The sequence below is a fragment of the Protopterus annectens genome, chromosome 3.part0 (genome assembly GCF_019279795.1).
Source record: "Protopterus annectens isolate FY-2018-M chromosome 3.part0, PAN1.0, whole genome shotgun sequence".
Taxonomy (NCBI): Eukaryota; Metazoa; Chordata; order Ceratodontiformes; family Protopteridae; genus Protopterus; species Protopterus annectens.
The window spans coordinates 476695327-476714625 of NC_056731.1; the positions used below are offsets into that span (position 1 = coordinate 476695327).

The 19299-nt window shown below is 42.3% G+C and overlaps 1 protein-coding gene across 2 annotated transcripts in view; it reads right to left on the reverse strand.

The window, feature by feature from the left end:
- The window catches only part of HIVEP1 (HIVEP zinc finger 1), a 1195522-nt gene that overhangs the window by 655027 nt on the left and 521196 nt on the right, over positions 1-19299 (reverse strand). For both annotated transcript variants that reach the window (XM_044064901.1, XM_044064900.1), the window contains exon 3: positions 7785-7909. In XM_044064901.1, the coding sequence (XP_043920836.1) occupies positions 7785-7909 (125 nt within the window). The remainder of the gene's footprint in view (positions 1-7784; positions 7910-19299) is intronic.

The window sequence follows — 19299 nt, forward strand, 5'->3', positions numbered from 1 at the left end:
AATTCCAATAGTCAATTTCCTGTTCTTGGGAGAATCACAGACAAAGAGTGGTTAAAAGTACAGAGCAGCCTGGGGAAAAAAAAGCACAGCAGATCAGCTAGCAAAAGAACACCGTCCCCTCCCTACCATATGCTAGCAAGTATGGTTCTCCCACGCCTACAAAGGACATCTCAACAGCTGCAAAGGACAAGTCTCAACTCCCAGTCCATGGAGCACAGCAGGGAGACCGAGGAATAAAGGTGAGTGGTCCGAGTTACAACACAAAGCTACTGCAAAGTCATTCACCTGCAGCTGAGGCAAGAGCCTTGGAGGAAGCCTCCATAAAACTATTCAATACCTCTGGCCAGGAAAGCGAAAGATCAAGTAGTGGGACAAGGCCCAGCTTAATACAGCAAAAGGCAACTGGTAAAAAGGTAGCAAAAACTTGCAGAGACTATAAATGCCCAGAGTGAAAAAAAAAGATAGTTTTGAGGTAATTTACAACCTCCAAGACAGTACAGTTTTGTACCTACCATAAATGTAGATGTTCGAAGATCCACATTGCTGCAGTCATAACCTGTGGGTAGTCCGCTGTCCTCGGTCGGCCCGAATACCAAAGTGTTAGGCTGGCGTTGGTCATGGTCGCTCAGATCTGACGTCAGTACGCCGTGGTACTAAAGCGCATGACCGACGTCATATCCTCAGTCTTTCTTGCCCCAGATGTCAGAAGGCCCTAAAAAGAAAGGCCATGGCCAAAAACAGAAAACCCCCAAACACCCATGTACAAACAATATTTACAACCCAAACCACACAACCACTCCAAACTACAGTGGGGAAGGAGGGAGGGTAAATTGGACTGCAGCAATGTGGATCTTCGAACATCTACATTTATGGTAGGTACAAAACTGTACTATGTTCTTCATCTCACATTGCTGCAGTCATAACCTGTGGGTAGAATCCCAAAGCAAAGGTAAAGGGAGGTTGGCAAAATCATAAAGCATTGGGAGCTGCTAACATGCCCTGTAAAACTGCAGTGGCAAACCCAGCCCTAGATTTGGAATAAAGAGGGAGATGGTAATGTTTAGAAAAAGTGTGCACTGAACTCCAAGTAGCTGCCTCCAAAATATCTTTAGTAGCTACACCCCTTAAAAAAGCAGTAGAAGTGGCAGTAGCCCTAGTGGAATGAGGTCTGATTCCAGCCGGAATCTCCTTACCATGATGAGAATAACAAAAAGCAATACAATGGCCAATCCACTTAGAAATAGTTTGTTTTGAAACAGGTATCCCCTGAGAGCCCAAAGCAAAAGAAACAAACAACTGTTGAGACTGTCTGAACCCTTTAGTTCTGCTCAAATAATAACGCAACTGCCTGTGAATATCCAAAGAGTGCAAAATTTTCTCCCCTTTATTTTGGGGATCCGCAAAAAATGTAGGCAAATGAATAGATTGGTTCAAGGCCACATTTGAAACCACTTTAGGCATAAAAGTAGGGTTAGTACGTAGGGATACTCTATCCTTATGAAAAATCAGGAAGGGCTCAACTGCCATTAGAGCCTGTAATTCAGATACCCTTCTAGCAGACGGAAGACTGCTTTTTTGTTGGCCATTACAAGACAAAAACTTCAACTCAGATGTAGCTGCAGGTTCAAAAGGAGGTAAAGTGAGTTTTTCCAACACAAAATTGAGATCCCAGGAAGGAGTAGGAGCTCTACGCGGGGGTCTTATGTTCTTTGCCCCTCTAAGAAATTGCTTAAACAAAGGATGAGAGAATAATGGTGGGTCACAGTCATAGTGAGCAGAAATGGCTGCAGCATGAACTTTTACAGAGGAGAAAGACAAACCCTTGTCTAATAATTCTGTAAGATACTGAAGTGAGACACTCAAATTAGGCCCTGAAACATCAAAGCTCTTTGCTTTGCTCCAAATAAAAAATCTCCTCCATTTATCAGCATAAACTTTCCTTGTATGAGGCCTTCTGGCCTCCAAAATGACATTCAAAACTTGTTGAGGAAGCTGCGACGCCCCAGGTTCTAGAACAGAACATGCCAGTCTGTCAGATGCAGGGACTGTATCCTGACATTGAGGAAATGATTGCCTGCCTGGGACAAAAGGTGTGGAATTGATGGCAAAGGCCAAGGAGGCTCCCGTACTAAACTCCTCAGCAGAGGGTACCAGTGCTGCCGTGGCCAATCTGGAGCTATTAGAATCATGGAGGGCTTGTCCTGTCTGACCTTCAAGAGCACCTTGGGAAGGAGAGGCAGAGGAGGAAAGGCATAGACGTGAAGATTGTTCCAACTGAATGATAGAGCATCCACTTTCCAAGCTTTTGGATGAAACATCTTTGTGCAAAACTTTGGCAACTGGAAACTTAGTGGAGAAGCGAACAGATCTATGTCTGGAGTCCCCCAAATCACTGTCAACTGTCGAAATACATGAGGATCCAATTTCCACTCGTGGGGATCCACCATCTGTCTGCTCAAAACATCCGCTAAGGAGTTCTGTGCTCCTGGCAGAAACCTTGCCTGAAGAGTGAGGTGCAAACTGAGAGCAGTCTCCCACAAAATCATAGCTTGCCTGCAAAGAGGGTACGAATGGGTTCCCCCTTGCTTGTTGATGTACCACATGACAGTTGTGTTGTCTGTTTGAATCAACACTTGTCCAGGGTGAAGTAGATCCTTGAAAGCCATCAAAGCAAATTGGACTGCTAACATCTCCTTCAAGTTGATATGCAAATGTTGAAGTCTGGCAGGCCACGTGTCTTGAACCCATTTTCCATTGAGGTGTGCTCCCCAAGCCTTGTCTGAGGCATCTGTCGTTAAGATCTGACTCGCCTCTGGTCGGGTCACAGAGAGTCCCTTGTTTAGGTGACATTCCTGAGCCCACCACAAAAATTCCTTTTGAATGCAAGGTATTATCTGAATGACAGTGTCCAAATCGTGGCAGTGTTGAGTCCATACACTTTTGAGATACCATTGTAGCTTCCTCATATGCAGTTTGGCATTGGGAAGCACCAGAATACAAGATGCCATGAACCCCAAGGCTTGAAGGACTGTCCTTGCAGTCAGCCTGGACCGTAGAGACAATTGTTGGAAGTAAAGGGTAAGATTTCTTTGCTTGTCCGGGGTCAAAAATGCCATCTGAGAGGCTGTATTCAGTCTCACACCCAGAAAGCACATGTCCTGAGAGGGTAGTAGACTGGACTTTGTTTCGTTCACAGAATACCCTAGGCACCTTAACACTGCCATAACATACTGTAGATGGTGAAGTAGCTTGTCTTTGTCTTGAGCAAGAATCAGGCAATCGTCCAAATAAGGATAAATTTGTATTCCTCTTAACCTTAAGAAGGCCATCACCGGAGCCAGAACTTTTGTGAACACCCTGGGCGCAGTAGATAAGCCAAAGGGCAATGCAGAGAACTGATAATGTAAAGTCCCAGCCAACGCAGGAATCTCCTGCAACTGGGCCTGATAGGAATATGAAGATAAGCCTCTTTGAGATCCAGAGTTACCATCCAGTGATCTTTGCCTAACAGAGGCAGAAGTTGTTGCAAAGTCAACATTTTGAATTTTGGAATGTCCAGGTATGTGTTGCGGATAGACAAATCCAGAATTGGCCTCCAAGTGTTTCCTTTCTTTGGTACAAGAAACAGGCGAGAATAAAATCCTAGGCCCACTTCTGACAGAGGAACCTGCTGTATAGCCCCATTTGAAGAAGTAAAGAAATCTGTTTGTGAGCCTCCACCCTTTGCTGAGGAGGAACGTCTGGCATGCCTTTGAAAGGAGGCAATGTGTGGAAATAAAACTTGTAACCTCGGTCTATAATGTCCAACACCCATTTGTCCTGGGTGACTAAAAGCCAATTTTGCCTGAAAAGTGCCAACTTTCCTCCCAGAGGAGCTGCCAGACAGGAAGGATCTGGCAGCTGAAGATGCAGGTCATTGGGTCTGTTTACGAAAGGACTGGCCCCTGCCCTCACCTGTAGATTGTGCAGGGGAACTCCACGTCCTAGGCCTGAAAGAACCCTGAGCTCTACCCCTACCACGTCTAGATCTGCCCCTAGACTGTAAATCAGAAGAAGGGTAAGCCCATCCCTTAAGTAGGCCAATTTCTGCTAAACTTAGGGGGCTGCACCTGCAAAAAATCCTTAACAGTCTGCATAGACTTAGCTTTGTCTTCCATTTTCTTCAAGACTGACTCCACAGGAGAACCAAACAAAACTTCAGACTGAAGGGGAGCATCCAAAATTCGAGCTTTAACATGCTCTGACAAGTTCTGATCCTTAAGCCAGGCGTGCCTACGAATAACTGATCCAGTGGCAGCCACCCTGGAAGAAGCCTGTAAAGCATCGAAACCACAATGCAAAGAATGCTTACCCACCTGATCAGAGGCATGAACCAAATCCTGTAATTCCTTACACTCTATGCCCTCTGCCAAAGCATCTACCTTAGATTTTAACTGAGTAAGGAGAAAATTCTGGTACTTCAGCATATGAAACTGGCAATTCAAAGCCCTCATTGCTAGAGTGGAAGAGGTATACACTTTTTTACCCCACCTATCCAAAGCTCTAGAATCTTTATCCATAGGAACTTGATTTTTTACAACAGAAGCCCTGACACCCTTAGGTCCCTGGCTAATAGTTTCTGGGTCAGCCCTTGGGCTCTTATACAAATATTTATGAGCCTCTGGCACTCTGTAATACCTATCTGGTTTAACCGGTGCAGGAGGCAAAGAGTCTGGATTAAGGGAAGCCTCAGAGAAAACATCCTGAACAACATCCAAAACAGGAGGTATAGCCAAGGGCCTATGTTGTGTGGTAAAAACAAGAATTCCCTAAGCCTCTTTCGGGAATCTGAGAAATCCTGACCTTCCCATTTAAAATGCTCCCTCATAGAATGCAGGGTTTCTGAAAAAGAAAAATCCTCTGGAGGAGAAGCAGAAGGACTAGAATCCTCTGCGTCTGAATCAGAATAAGGAGGAAAATCCTGAATGTCTTCAGCCGAAGACTCTGAGTAATCTGAAGAATGTTCCAAACATTCCACCTCTGGCTCCACCCTAGGCCTCTTATCTGGAGGGGGCAAAGAACCTCTGATTAAGGTAATCAAATATTCTGCCATTTTTAGCATGTGTTTTTTAGGTACAGAACCTGCAGAACTAGGACTGACTCCAGAGGAAGACAAACCAGGCCTGACCTTGGAAGGTACCTTAGAGACAGAAGGGGAAGGCCTAACCACCTTATGCAAAGAAGGGAGTACAGCAACCTGAGAGGCCCCCTCAGCCTGACCCGACTCCTGAGAGGCCACATCTTGCAAAATTAAAGGCTCCCCCTGAGACTCAGCTGAAACCTCGGCTGGATCCACAGATTCCACCGTAGTTTCTAAAGAACCGGCGTCCGGAACGGACGACTCATCCTGCTTGGACTTTAACGATTTTTCCTTGCGCTTCTTAGCGGTAGCGGGCGTCGGAGGATCCCACGGCATATTGTAATTACACTGCTTACCGAAGACAAGCCTAGCGCAATCTAACCTACGTTTAATGGTGCACTTATTAAATCTAGCACAAAAGCGACACCCGACTACGTCGTGCTCAGGCCCCAAGCAAGGAATACAGAGAGAGTGGTAATCCATATGAGGTATCTGTTTCCCACAAGAAATACAATTATTCACTTTTTCTGACATCCGGATTTAACTGAGGCAAGAAAAGACAAAAATATCCCCAACGGGGTACTTAGCCCAACTTGGTTTTCGGTCTGAAACTCAGAATACGAAAATTACAGGACGCCGAATGGTACTTGCAAACGCTGCTTCTGCTTCGGACCATGCGGCAAGAAAGACTGAGGATATGACGTCGGTCATGCGCTTTAGTACCACGGCGTACTGACGTCAGATCTGAGCGACCATGACCGACGCCAGCCTAACACTTTGGTATTCGGGCCGACTGAGGACAGCGGACTACCCACAGGTTATGACTGCAGCAATGTGAGATGAAGAACATCAATAGTTCTCCAATTCCATGAACAGAATGAAAGTGAAATGAAGTACTTTTTTCGCCACAAAATTGTCTATTTGTTACAGATTTTCTATGCAGGAAACCCCAACTAAAAAGACACTTTTAACGTATTTTTTTTAGTAACATGTACTTAGAATTCAACGGTCTTAGTACTAACAATAAAATAAAATCAAAATATAAAATATTTCCTCAAAAAATTAAGAAATGGAAGGTTTTCCGCAATATGAAACTTATCTGCCCAAGCTTAGCAAAATGCTTGCCAACCGTTGATCACTAGAAGCCCACAAGGACAGTGCACTTCAATGGCAAGAAAGTTCTAAACCATGGGTGCCCTAAAGTTTTGCAAGCTGGACGATTGTAATATCCTTGGCAGCATAGAACCCAAATAACATTGACTACTGTAGCAATGATCTAATAATGAATAGCTAATATTCTACCAGTTGTCTGTAGGTGTGAGAATACTGCCTAAATGAAACTGCATTCTGCGGTACAGACTACATTCTGCAACACATTACATCCTATCCAAAATGGGCTTCAAATGCCTGCCCCCACTGACTGCAGGGCTAGAATCTGGTGCTCCCATGACTCTGCTAAGGCTATTTTTTTTGCACCCCTTGGGCCTTGCTTGATGGTGAAATGGGACCTAGGTATTCCCCAGTTAGGTAACAGCCCTCTGGTCTCTTTGTTCCTGCCCAAGAGCACCCAACCCCTGTGAGATCTGGCTGGTCCTGAGGGGTGGCCTACCCTCTCCCCATAAGAGTAACCCCTCCAAGTCCACAGTTCCAACACCAAAGGGGAAGTGTGCTTCCACATGCTACTTTCTCTTTGGCTAATTAGTGAGAAAGCACTTATGGCCGCATGAGCTCTGGTGGCTTGGAACTCCCATTAGATAAACATGTAGTGCTGCCAATAAGTCTCACCAGTGTAGCAAGCCACAGCTGCCTCACTCCCAGTGGATGGGCAGGTCAGCAGATGATGCTTACTCCCAACCTCCCCTTTCAGCCATTAGTCAAATTTGGGTTACCTATGATGCAGTCTGGGGTTTAACCCTCTATATGCTATGCAGCTGGTTAACAGGATAAAGAGGGTTAGCAGAAAATGAATGGGTATAAAAGTGGGTTTCTCTGTGTGTATTTATGAATGAATGTATGTAGGTGAGCATGTGCATGCGTGTGCGCAGACGCGTGTCTGTGTCTCTGTATGGTACTAGTAACTGTATTACCAGGACTGCATAAATGAAGACAGCTGCAGGTGTGCAATAGCATATCAAACTTCCTTATACAACCTGAAAAGAGATGCATGGAACATACTTATTTGCATACATCCTTCTCCTGTAATTCTGTATGCCCAGCTTCACTTGAGAATGAAAGCAGCATCTAGGTCTTACACAGAAATAAACACTGCCACTCCTGTAAGTACTTCTATAACATACCTAGGCAATTGCTTTACGGAAAAAAACACAACAAAAATGTGAAAGGAAAAAGTTAACGTACTTGAGGACTCTGTTAAAAAATGGTCAAATCCCAAATTTTATACAGAAGACGATTCTTTGAAATTTTGATATAAAACAGTTTTGGGACCATCCAGTACTTACACAAGTTGTTTTCAACATACACTCCATTTCCTCCAGTGTTGCAAAAAGTTTAATGCAAAAAAAAATTCACAATCATCACTATCCAAGACTATAAGGCTGTCAGAAAATATCTTTTTTATTGACCAAACTTTAATACACAGATTCATCTGCCACATTTACAAGGCATAGCAATTAACTAGAGTAGAAGACGTGGAGAGGTCACTTACCCCCCATCGAAAATGTTAACTTTCTTGGGCTCACTCCTTGTTGAAGAATTATCAGCCAGATTTAACTGACTTCCACACTTCTCTTTATTGTTCTTTCTGTTTGTATTTTTTTTATTTGATAACACCTGATGAAAAAATAGAAGCATCTTGTTTAATAATTAGTTCTTCAGTGTAAAATGGCTACACCTCCCACACGTTAATTTAATACTTAAAAACCATCATGAGAAAAAAGTTTGGTGTTTATGTTGTACAGCTTACCATTGTAATGTAGACATTTTACAGCTAGAAGTAAACACTTGCTACAATAAAATCATCTTAAATGACAAGTTATGAATATATTTTACTTTATTAAACATCAACAGAAAAATAAAACCAAAACGAATAAATAAAGAGGAAATGATTAATTTGCTTGTTAAAATGCCTTACTTCAATGATTTTAACAACAGGCTGAGTATTCACAAAGATACTGGAGAGCTACACCTAATGTTAACATAGAGGATTATCTGCAGATGGCCAATGCTAACCACGTTATGTGTTGTAGACATGGATGCCAAGAATTTAACCTCTCGAGCAAAATTCAATCTTGGCATCCATATCAAGAACACATAATACTTGGTAAGCATCAGCTGACTGCTCTTAATTCTTTGTAGGGCATGGAGCTTCATCTGCTCCATGTACTACAAGTTACAGTAAAAAAAAAAAAAACACTAACCCTGGGATTCAATAAACTCTATGTAGACTTCATGCAAAGCCTACATGGAGTTTACATGTATGTGCAGTGAGCAGCAGCACTAATTACATATTCATGCCATGCATCGCGTCTAATCGTAAACAAGCACAGTTTTGTGGCTGGCAATTATGTTGTCAGCCTCGAAACTGTCTAAAGCAAAATGGATAGCAATCCTATGTATGTCAGGACAAACAAAGCAGGATTGTACGGAATGCCACAATAATAACCAGGGTTTAACATATAGTAATCTAAATGGTCCAAACACAGGGAAGTTTGTGTATTAAACAAGGACAAATATGAACTGTAAAAATGAGCACAGGTTAAGAGGATATGTGAAACATCCTAAAGTACAGCAGATGAGGGCATGTCAATGGAAGACAGTTGTAGCAGGTACACTAATCAAATATCAATATGGTACAGTACAAAATGCACACTGAAAATGTACATTATGTTACTGTCACACAATGTGACATAACAATGGAGGAGATGTCTTTGTGAGATAAGCATCCTGACATGAAAAATGCAGAGGACATCTATCAAGGATGTTATATACAACTGGGGTTAGGTGCGTATTGTGAAGCTGTGCAAACTGATTTGCCTGAATATGAGTGTAATTTCAGCAGAGGTCTCCAAAAAAGTGGGACACAGTTAGAAGCTCATGGACAACAGTAAAAGCAGCATGCAAAATCATGGGCAATATCAGAATACCACCAGTAATCTCATGTCTGTGACACAACATATGTGATTCTGAGTCACCATAGATGGTTCTGCACAAACACACATACAACTATTATGACTTGTCAGCAATCTATGAGGGCAATCAAGCACACCCTCCTGACACTGTAACATCTGCTGGAGTTGTTAGGAAGGACACTGCTATATCTGTATGTGACATTAGGATCACTACAGTCTAATTGACTGGTGTGCATGGCAGATATATATGGCATAATCCAGGCTGTCATGAATGTAACTCATGCCATCAATGTTATCAAACAGTTATGTATGTATTGTGTGTATTACCAGAACACATATTACACATGCAACTGGCGTAACACCTCGATGGGTGTTCTGCACCATCAGACAGGAATGTTTATGCAACAAAAAAAAAAATACCTAGGTATGCCCAATAAGATGTGTGACAGCTCACTGTGGCAAAGGTGGTACACTTCAGTTACACATCACTGGAAGATATGTAGGGAGGTACATGAAGAAGGGTGCACTGTACTCAGTTACTGGTGTGATGAAGGTTGTGAACTATGGAGGTTTTATGGCCTTTGATGTGGACGTCCTTCACATCCTCAGTAGTGTTACATACAAGGGAGTAGGCAGTACTGTGGCCACATGCTGGTGGACATTCCACATACCATCTGCCCAAGGACACAAGTCACATACCAGTTGGTCTGCTTACAGGGTGTGATATCTACATTATCCTTGGGTTGTGTGTTTGTTTTTACAATGTAACAAATCCTCCTATGTTTTTGTTTTATCATGTGATGTCATGGCTGTGGCAGCAATATGTGGTGGGTGCTGACACTGCCTGTATTACACTAATATCACAGTTAGAGTCAATGATTGCCCATAATCTGTAGTCCTTCAAAGAGCTGTTTGGACACAGGATGTGTATGTTACTTATGATGTCTGTGACTTCAATAATGGACAGGAAAGGGCCTAGCAGAAAGCCCTGATGTACAGACCTGATCACTGAACCTCACATATAGGTCACTTCACACATTTCAACATATTTAGATGTCATGTATGTGGATCCACTGGTGATATAGGTGTTTAAGACCACATCTGACAGTGTTGAGTGAAGATCTCAGTGTGGATTTTTGTCAGATGCCTTGGCCTGGACAAGTTCCACAGGATAGTGTTGTCATCATGCATGCCCTCGATGACCTCTTTGAGGACATCTAATAAATGTAATGGACGTGGATGCAGGGGTTCTCTTCAGAATCTCGAACTACTGAAATCCTGAATTTCAGCAGCTTGAGACCAAAAAGGTAAAAGTGCAGAATACAGAAACCCCAGAAGCGCAAAATTCAAAATCCCAAAGTTCGGAGATTTTGAATTAGCGGTTCTAGTGTTGCGGTGTGTGAGAGGATGGTTGGAGATGTAGGTAAGTATTTGTGTTTTACGGGTTTTGGGTAGGGGCTTTAGTGTGTGTAAATGTGTTTTGTTAGTGTGATGTGTGTGTGCGAGGGTAATGTAGCTTGTGTAGTGGTGTTTTTGTGTGTTTGTGTAGTGCGACCTCAGAGTTAGTACATTTAAGTAGGGGGTGTGGTCGGCACAGCCCCCCACATGGGGGGGGGTGCAGGGGGGCTTGCCCCCCTGCTTGTATGTCGGGTAGGTGTTTGTGTTTGTGTAGGGAGGTGTATGTTTGTGTCTGTGTGTGCGGTATGTTTTGTACAGAAGTTGCGATTTTAAATTTCATGCTTCTGGGGTTTCAGCTTTATGTATTTTCGTTTTCATGGTCTCGAGATATTGAAATTCGAGATTTCAGTATTTTGAGATTATGAAGTGAATCCGGATGTAGTATTAACAACTCACAGAGGTCTATTGCACACAGCTGGGATGCTACTAGTGCCCACTCAGAAAAGGTCCATGATAACATGTTGGTCTACCTCACAGATGGAAAAGCAGGATGTGTCTACAAATGCATGCATCAGGTGCTCCCCCCCAACTCAGATGGGACGCATGTTCATGTTCACTCTTCTACAGGAACACAGTCCTTGTGGGTGTGCTGAAGTGTGTATTCAACCATGTCAGGAAGGTGTATGTGCACAGTCAAGCTATAGGTGCTCTGTGATGTCACAGCCCACTGATTTTGTGTGATTGGCCTGGAAGAATGTAAGACCATGCACACTGCCTATCTTGACCTGGACTAGGGTTTTGACACAATCCCCCACTCAGGCATCATTGAGAAACTCTCCCAGCTGGGGATTAAGCCTTAAGTCACTAGATGGTTAACCAAGTGGCTCACCGACAGAACTCATACTGTGAACAGGGACGTCGGGAGGCATATGCAGTGTACGCATTCCTGTACAATCTAAGTGATTAGGGGTAGCAACAGAGAGCAAGCACTAGGATCCAGAATAAGCCACTGTAACTTTAAAAAAATTGTCATATACTGCATGAAACCTACCTGTCAAGTGCTCCAAATAGTGCGGAATGCTCCGCATTTAATATTGCCCAAGACTACTGTTCCACTGCTCTGTACAGAATGGTGGTACCCCCACTCTGAGTTTCTTGATTGGCTCGTATGCTGCAATTATAGCCAACTGGCGTTACAGTATATGAGCCAATCGATAACCTCTACAAATGCAAAGGGAGCCAATGAGCAGGCACTCAGCACATACCTCTCAACTGTGTGAGTTTTGCAGAAAATGCAGCTTTGGGGCTGAAAGGTAGAGGGTGCCACAAATTCCCGCATGGCCCCTTTAAATTATAATTTATATTTCATTTTCATTTTTATTTCCCAGTTGTTCAAAATGCCATTATGTACTGCCAACGACCCCCATGGAGTCAACAATGTGCAAGGATGAATAAGATGACAACAGAACTGCAATAGCACTGTGAGTGAGCAGGAAAGTAAATGGTAGGTGAAAAAAGTCAGTTAGAAAATGAATGCATAGCAGTGAAACAGTGATATGTAGGAAAGCAGAGTGTGAAAGTCAGAGCTCTCAACTCTCCAGATTATCGGAGAAGGTCCAGATTTTTGCCTCATATTTTTAGTCTGTTCCTCACAAAATTTGTGTCATTCTGGCAAATCAGTGAAGACTGAAGTCACTGAATGATAATAAATAATGGAAGTTACTTCCATTTCAGATTTCTTATCCTTCAGAAAATAATGCAAAACCTGTTACTCTAGCAACTATCACAGTTCATAGGAGCAATATTGAAAATCTGTCGTTTTGGGGCCTTTGTCTCCCCATTATTTTTGGTTTTGTCCAGATTTCTTGCTCTGAAAAGCTGCAAGGTATGGTGAAAATTCAACAGGTACGCAGCAGGCAGGTCTTGCTAATCAGACTTGCATCACTGTGAGGCAAAAGCCCGAGAAAACAGTATCGCTAGATCCAAACTATGCTTCACACATATTCGTGTAGCCTGATTTGTAGGAGCACTGCAACACCCATGCATAATCCTTCAACAGGATGGCAAGAAGCATATCCTAATGAGGACATCATAATAAGCTATTGGCTGTTAGAAAATAGGATCGGCAAACATCAGTGGTGTGGTAACGGCTAAAGTTTTAAAATGCCAAAATGCATAGTTTGTGGCATTTTAACTGCATCAATTACATTTGTAGGAAGTAGCTTTTGTGCATTTCAAAAAAGCTCATTTATCTTTAATTATTTGTATTTATTTATTTTTGCTCCTCAAATTTGAATTGAAGAGACAAGTTTGCACATGGTATGCGCTAATCGAGCTAATTTTTTTAACTTAAGTGAGATTATTTGAAAATACAATATACTGTGCTAAACATGATGCAATAAATTGTATGCACCTTCCACAACAGTTCTGCTAAAAGGAGCCATAAACTAACACAGAGCTGAATGAAAAGGAAAAAAATATATACATATATGGAGTCCATGTGGGACAGAAAAATAGGAGGACCACATCTACTACATGTGGGACAGAAAAATCAGAAGGAATACATCTACTATTCCTTTTTTTTCTAGGGGAATCAGTGCAAGAATGGGCCAGGATACTTGAGACTAATTTAAATAAACCTGATATATAGCAGGTATTGACCGTGATGTCACAGAGAGGGAAGGGAGGGAGGTAACTGACAAATGGGTGGCGATGTCTTGCCTTCTTATCCAAGGTAAGAATGGATACCTATCTTTCATTAAAATATTCCACAACCTCCTAGAACCCCCTGGCCTGGATTACTTTTCAGTTTTATTTACAAACTGCATGGACTTCTCATCCTGGTGGTGATGTGGGGTAGACCAGTATAAATATTTCAGCTTACCATTCCTTCCTGGATCAGTCTTGGCTTTGCTGCCCCATTGCGAATCTGTTCAATTACTGTTTTTTTCGTACCTTATCCCATTAGATAGAGGTATTAAACTGTTAGTAACTTCAGTTCAAAAACCTCAGAAGCCTTCCCTCCACTGTGTGGTGTTATGCTGCATAGGTGAACTTAAGCAAAGTTTAATGCTTGTTTAACTTGCCTGGTTAGGTAACTATATTTTTTTACTACTACATGCCTGGCCAATAACCAGGCAGTGATCAAAGGTGTGAATCAAACCCTGTCCCTTGAATTTGTGAAGCAAAACACCACAACTGGTATGTAAAACTCACAAGAACATTATTAAATGCATACACCGCAAAGTATTACAATCCCTACCCCCCACACCCTGAAACAGGTAACCTTTGTTCTTTTAGCAATACGGATACATGATGGAGTATACAGATGGGCATGTCTCTCCTCAAAAGAAGGAATGGCAAATGTTGCAGCTGGGGCATGGATTTGGCTCACCCAGCTGCAAACATGGTAACCTTCCTCAGCAGGTGCACAGAAGCATGCACATGCATGATGCATAATCACCCTGTGTTGGCATGGGTCATTATTCTCCAACCCAAGAGATGATGATGTAGGCACAATAAATTTGTATGTCTGCTTGGCTATGGTATATTCCATGAAAATGTACTCATGAATAGCCAACTGCATACAGGGTAAAGTCTACCATAATGTAAATGCAGAGGAACTTTATGTGCTTTTCTACCCAGAGCAGATCTACATTTGGACTGAAATGTTCATTTTTATTTTGCTCTTTCATGAAAAGTTGGATGGGAGAGGGCAGCTTGTGAGGGGGTGAGCTTGTAAAGTGGTATGTAGGGGTGGGGTTGATAGCAAGATACTGAGAGGGCATGGCTTGATGGGGGCATCATCCTGGGAACTGTAAGTACAAATCTGAAAATTCTGGCTACACCCGTGACAGTGAAAGCTGGTGAATCAACCTCTACCAGTAGAGGTGTCACCACTGGTGTACCCCAGGGATTTATGCTTGGCCCTTTACTGCTTGTAATGTATTTCTCAACAGTCCAAGCTAAAGTATATGGCCTCTGGCTTACCAGGTTTGTTGATGTTTGAGTACTGGGTGCAATCACTGAGTCCACCAATGATGGTAACATACTACAAGTTGGGCTAACATAGACAAATTATTGGTTCCAAAGCCACATGGTCTACAAATAAATGCAAAAATGTATGTTTGTTTTGGTCTCCTGCAAAGTGGAATTCCCTGCTAATTACAGCATTGACAACACTCCCCCTATGGGGAAACCCAGCGGTGCAAGACCTGGGAATGCACATAGATAGAAATCTGAACTTTGACCACCAAGTGTCCACAGTTGCGTGCAAAAGCTATGTTGTGCACCACATAAGTGAGGCCATTATATTTCTGTATTTAAGGCAAGCACCACAGCTCAAGTCCGACTTGGAGAGTCTCAGACAACACTTTACAGAAGATGACATCAGCAGAGTTTTGTGAGGAGAAAATGCTAATAGTGTCTCGCATGCTTGTGTAAAATGTACACTGTAATGTCAAGCAAGAGCACACACACATCCCAGTTGACTGCAGTGAGAACAGAATCCCTACTTAATTACGCCAACTAAAGAACTCTGTATTTTAAGGCAAGCGGCACACTCAAGTCTGACTTGGAGAGTGCCAGACAACACTTTATAGCTGATGACATCAGCAGAGTCTGGTGAAGAGAAAATGCTAACAGCAGTGTCAAACAAGCTTGTGTAAAATGTACACTGTAATGTCAAGCAAGGGCACACACACACACACACACACACACACACACACACACACACAGTTGACTCCAGTGAGAACAGAACCCCTACTTATCTAAGCTATCTAAGTACACAGATTGGAAAACACAGTACTTTAAAAAAGCGCCACAGCACAAGTATGACTCTTACAAGGCCGAAGTACAACTTATGACATCACCAGAGAAGATGTTGGGGTGCCTGCATGAAATGCATGCGCAGGCTTGTGTAAGTGTCAAAATACTGTCATGCTTGGAATTGGAGTGGTAACTGTCAGATGTACACTTTGGCTCTTCTGCTAGATAGACACACACACACCCCAGTTGATTGCAGTGAGAACAGAACCTCTACATAAGTACACAGACTAGAGAACACAGTACTTTAAGCTAGCATCACAGCAAAAGTCTGAATCTTACAAAGCTGCAGGACAACTTATGGTGTATGACATTAGCAGTGAATGTTGGAGAGAAGATGTTGGGCATCCTGCATGAAATGGATGTTTAGGCATGTGCAACTGTTAAGATAGTTCAAGTTCTGCATGTTACCAGACTGATGAGTGTGCAATGAGTACTATTTGGTGGTTGTGTTCCAATGTGCATGCATAGTTTAAGAGACAGCTTTACAAACTGTATCCAAACAGGTGTCCACATTACTACAATTATTCAAAAATCTGAATGTGTATTGTCATTCTAAAGATGTGTATGGTATACCATACATTTTTTTACTAATTTATGTAGTGTAGTTGATATATTTCTGAACAATTACTGACAGACCAGGGTTGCAGTGCATGGGGGGAGGTAACACAAGGCTGAACTGCAAACATCTGACATATTCTAACATAGAGCCTTCATTTTCTTAAATCTCCACATGTAATTTTATGCCAGGAAGACTAAATGAACAGTAAACACAGCTAATACATGCAAATATTTAGTTTATGAGCAGCGGGTTTGCAAGATGGCTGGCAGTGTTTGCGCATGAGGCATACACTTTTCTATTGCTTTCCTTGTTTTCACATGATTAAGCAGTGTGCCGAGATGAGGCTCATTGCTAAAATTCTGAGTTAGTACTGTGTGTATAAAAAAACACCTGCTGCTTAGCTGACTCTGTGGCAGCAGGTCTAAATGCATTGACACATTTCTTTTTGAGCCCAGATGATACTGAATTTGAATCCATGCATATGTAATCCTTTTAAATAAGTAGCGATAATGCAATGAAATTATAATTACACTACACTCACCTTGTGGTACTATGTTTTACTTTGCCACAATGGGTTTAAGCAACAGTGCACGGAGGTAAACCACACCACAGAAGAGCAATCTATTGTCACTTGGCATTGGTGTGCATTGCAACATCATCCACAGTACTAAGAAAGCATATGACGTTTTTACATGTATTCATTTCAAATGTAGTGCACGGAGTGATCACACAACCATTTGTGACTACTGCATGCAAAAATGCAGCTCTGTCTTGTCTGCTCTCTGAATTTGTTGTTCATCCCTGTCTTATCTGAGCAGTAATCTGAGATATGCAGTCTGCAAGGCATTCTGTATCATTGTCCTTAAAATGTTGAGGATATTAAATAGCAATAATATGCAGTTGTCAAGAAATGAAGGGGAGGATGGATGTTACTGAACAGAAACTGTAAAATGTGTGCTGCTTACATTTAAAACATTGATACAATTACTTCTGCACTTTGTAAGTCTAATCTGGCTGACACACCCAACTGAGGTAGGGTAGTCTGAACTGCTGTTGTTTTTCCTTCTCCCTACCACTAATCCTTTACAGTTGCAATTCATTAGCAACAAACAATGAGGGAGTGCCTACACTATGTTTACATTCGCTACATGGAGCTAAGTAACTGGGATTCTGCAATTTTAATGAGTTCACACCTCATCTGCATCTTCACCATGCTCACAGCCCTGAATCAACATCATAAAAAGGGAACCTGAAAGTTTATGTGGATAACACAAAAGGAGATATTACTCTGGGATATATCTACACAGAAGTCTACTGATCTTGAGAAGGTACGCATGCATTTATCAGCTATATACTGTGTATGCTGAAATGTCATTAAGAAAAATCCATTAATATATATTTGCATTAGCAAATGCTACTTTTGCCTGTATGCATTTCTTAGAAGTGCACTGATGGCATGGGCATGCTTGTCAGTGCATTTCACTTTCTCAAATGCACAGCCTTATTAACTGTCATCACAACTACTAATGTTACAACTCTTTTTCTGTGTACAGTATTCTATTGTTCTTCTACTTTCGGCTTTTCCCAGTTATGGGTCGCCACAGTGGATCACCTGTCCGCTCATAATTGGCAGTGGAGTTTTATGGTGTTGAGTTGCCAGCCCAGAGCCCAACCTTCCACAGAAGGCACACACACACTCACACCTAGGGCCAATTTAGTGTGTCCAGTCCACCTACAGCATGTCTTTGAGATGTGGGAGGAAATCCATGCAACCACAGGGAAGACATGAAGACTCCACACATAAGGCAACCCTGCCCGAGGGTCGAACTGGAGAACCTCTTGCTGTGAGGTGGCAATGCTAACCACTGCACCACTGCGGCCACCCTATTCTATTATTTCCTTGAAATGGTAAATGTCCTATATTGTCAATGACACAGGGGTGTTAGCCTTCTAGGATGGACCATACACACCACTAGGGGAGTGCTGGCCACAAGTACACATGATTTGCAAGAGCTTAAAATGGAATGTTCTGTGTTAAAACTGTAGATATCTTTTAGAGACAGTTCATTTGACAGCACTTTTAGCATTTCACTGATGGTTTGTTAGCAAAATATGTCATTTGCCTGTTCTTTTGTGGGTGGAGTAGCAAAGTTGCACTTCTGTTTTTGTACAAACAAGGATATGTTGGCTATTGTTAATCTCCTTGTTTTGCATCCAGCCTTGCTGTGTGTGTGAATATACTATGTTACAACCATACAATTCCGTTTGTTATATTTCAATACCTGGACTGTTTTATGCTTCTCCAGTTGGTAATACTGAAACACTACCTTTTGTGTGTTATCTGAAAACAGAACTTTTAGTTATGTGATTCTTATGTGTATTACCTTCTGTTGTGTTTTAGGTCACACATAACTATGGCACCCAGGCATCCCAATCCCCGAAAACCACCCTTAAGTGGCCATGTGAATCAGGTTATTGTGGAAGCTTTTAGGCAACATGGTGCCTTTCTGCTTGAGAGGGGATATAGAGATATGTCAGGCAGAATTCAGATTTGGCAGCAGGTAGTTGCTGATGTGAATGCAGTAGGCAACCACAGTAGGACATAAAGGGCCAGTGACATGATTTCATTTGCACAGAGGTGAGCAGCTGCTGTGGCCCATGATCAGATGGATACTGGGGGACCCTGCTACAGAGCCACCACTAACAGCAAATGAAGAGTTTCTGTCCACTGTCAGCGATCCAGACAGCTCCCAGGAAAGTACAGAAGAGTATGCCCTTGACATTAGTGCTACTGTTTTAGGAATAACAAATCCCAGGAGGAGCTTCTAGGTAGGCTTATGTATCTCAATTGTTAAATATTCTTGTATAGTAAAATTCTGACAGCAATATACGAGTTCTGTTTAACAATTTCTTTGGGGGGTTGTAGACTGCTACAGTTAACACATTCTGATTGATTACACATGGGTTTTGATTGATTACACATGGGTTTTGGTTGGACTTGTCATCTGAGTTCTTAATGGACATATAAATGGCAAAATTTAACCCCCTGTGTTACTGTTAATTGTGACGATGCTCTCCTTAACTTTTGCTTAACGTCTTCCAGGACCATCATCCATGGGAAGCATAGCATCAACTGTACATGGTAAGACAAATACCTTTTTTTGGCAGTAGTGATGAGCAGTTCAAAGACTTTATTTACTTTATCCGTGTGTGATGCGGGTGTCAGGACTGTTATGTGCATTGCTGTACTGTCTGTAGTAGTGGCACGACTGTTAGTTTGTTAGCATACATTTCACTATAGTAGCATA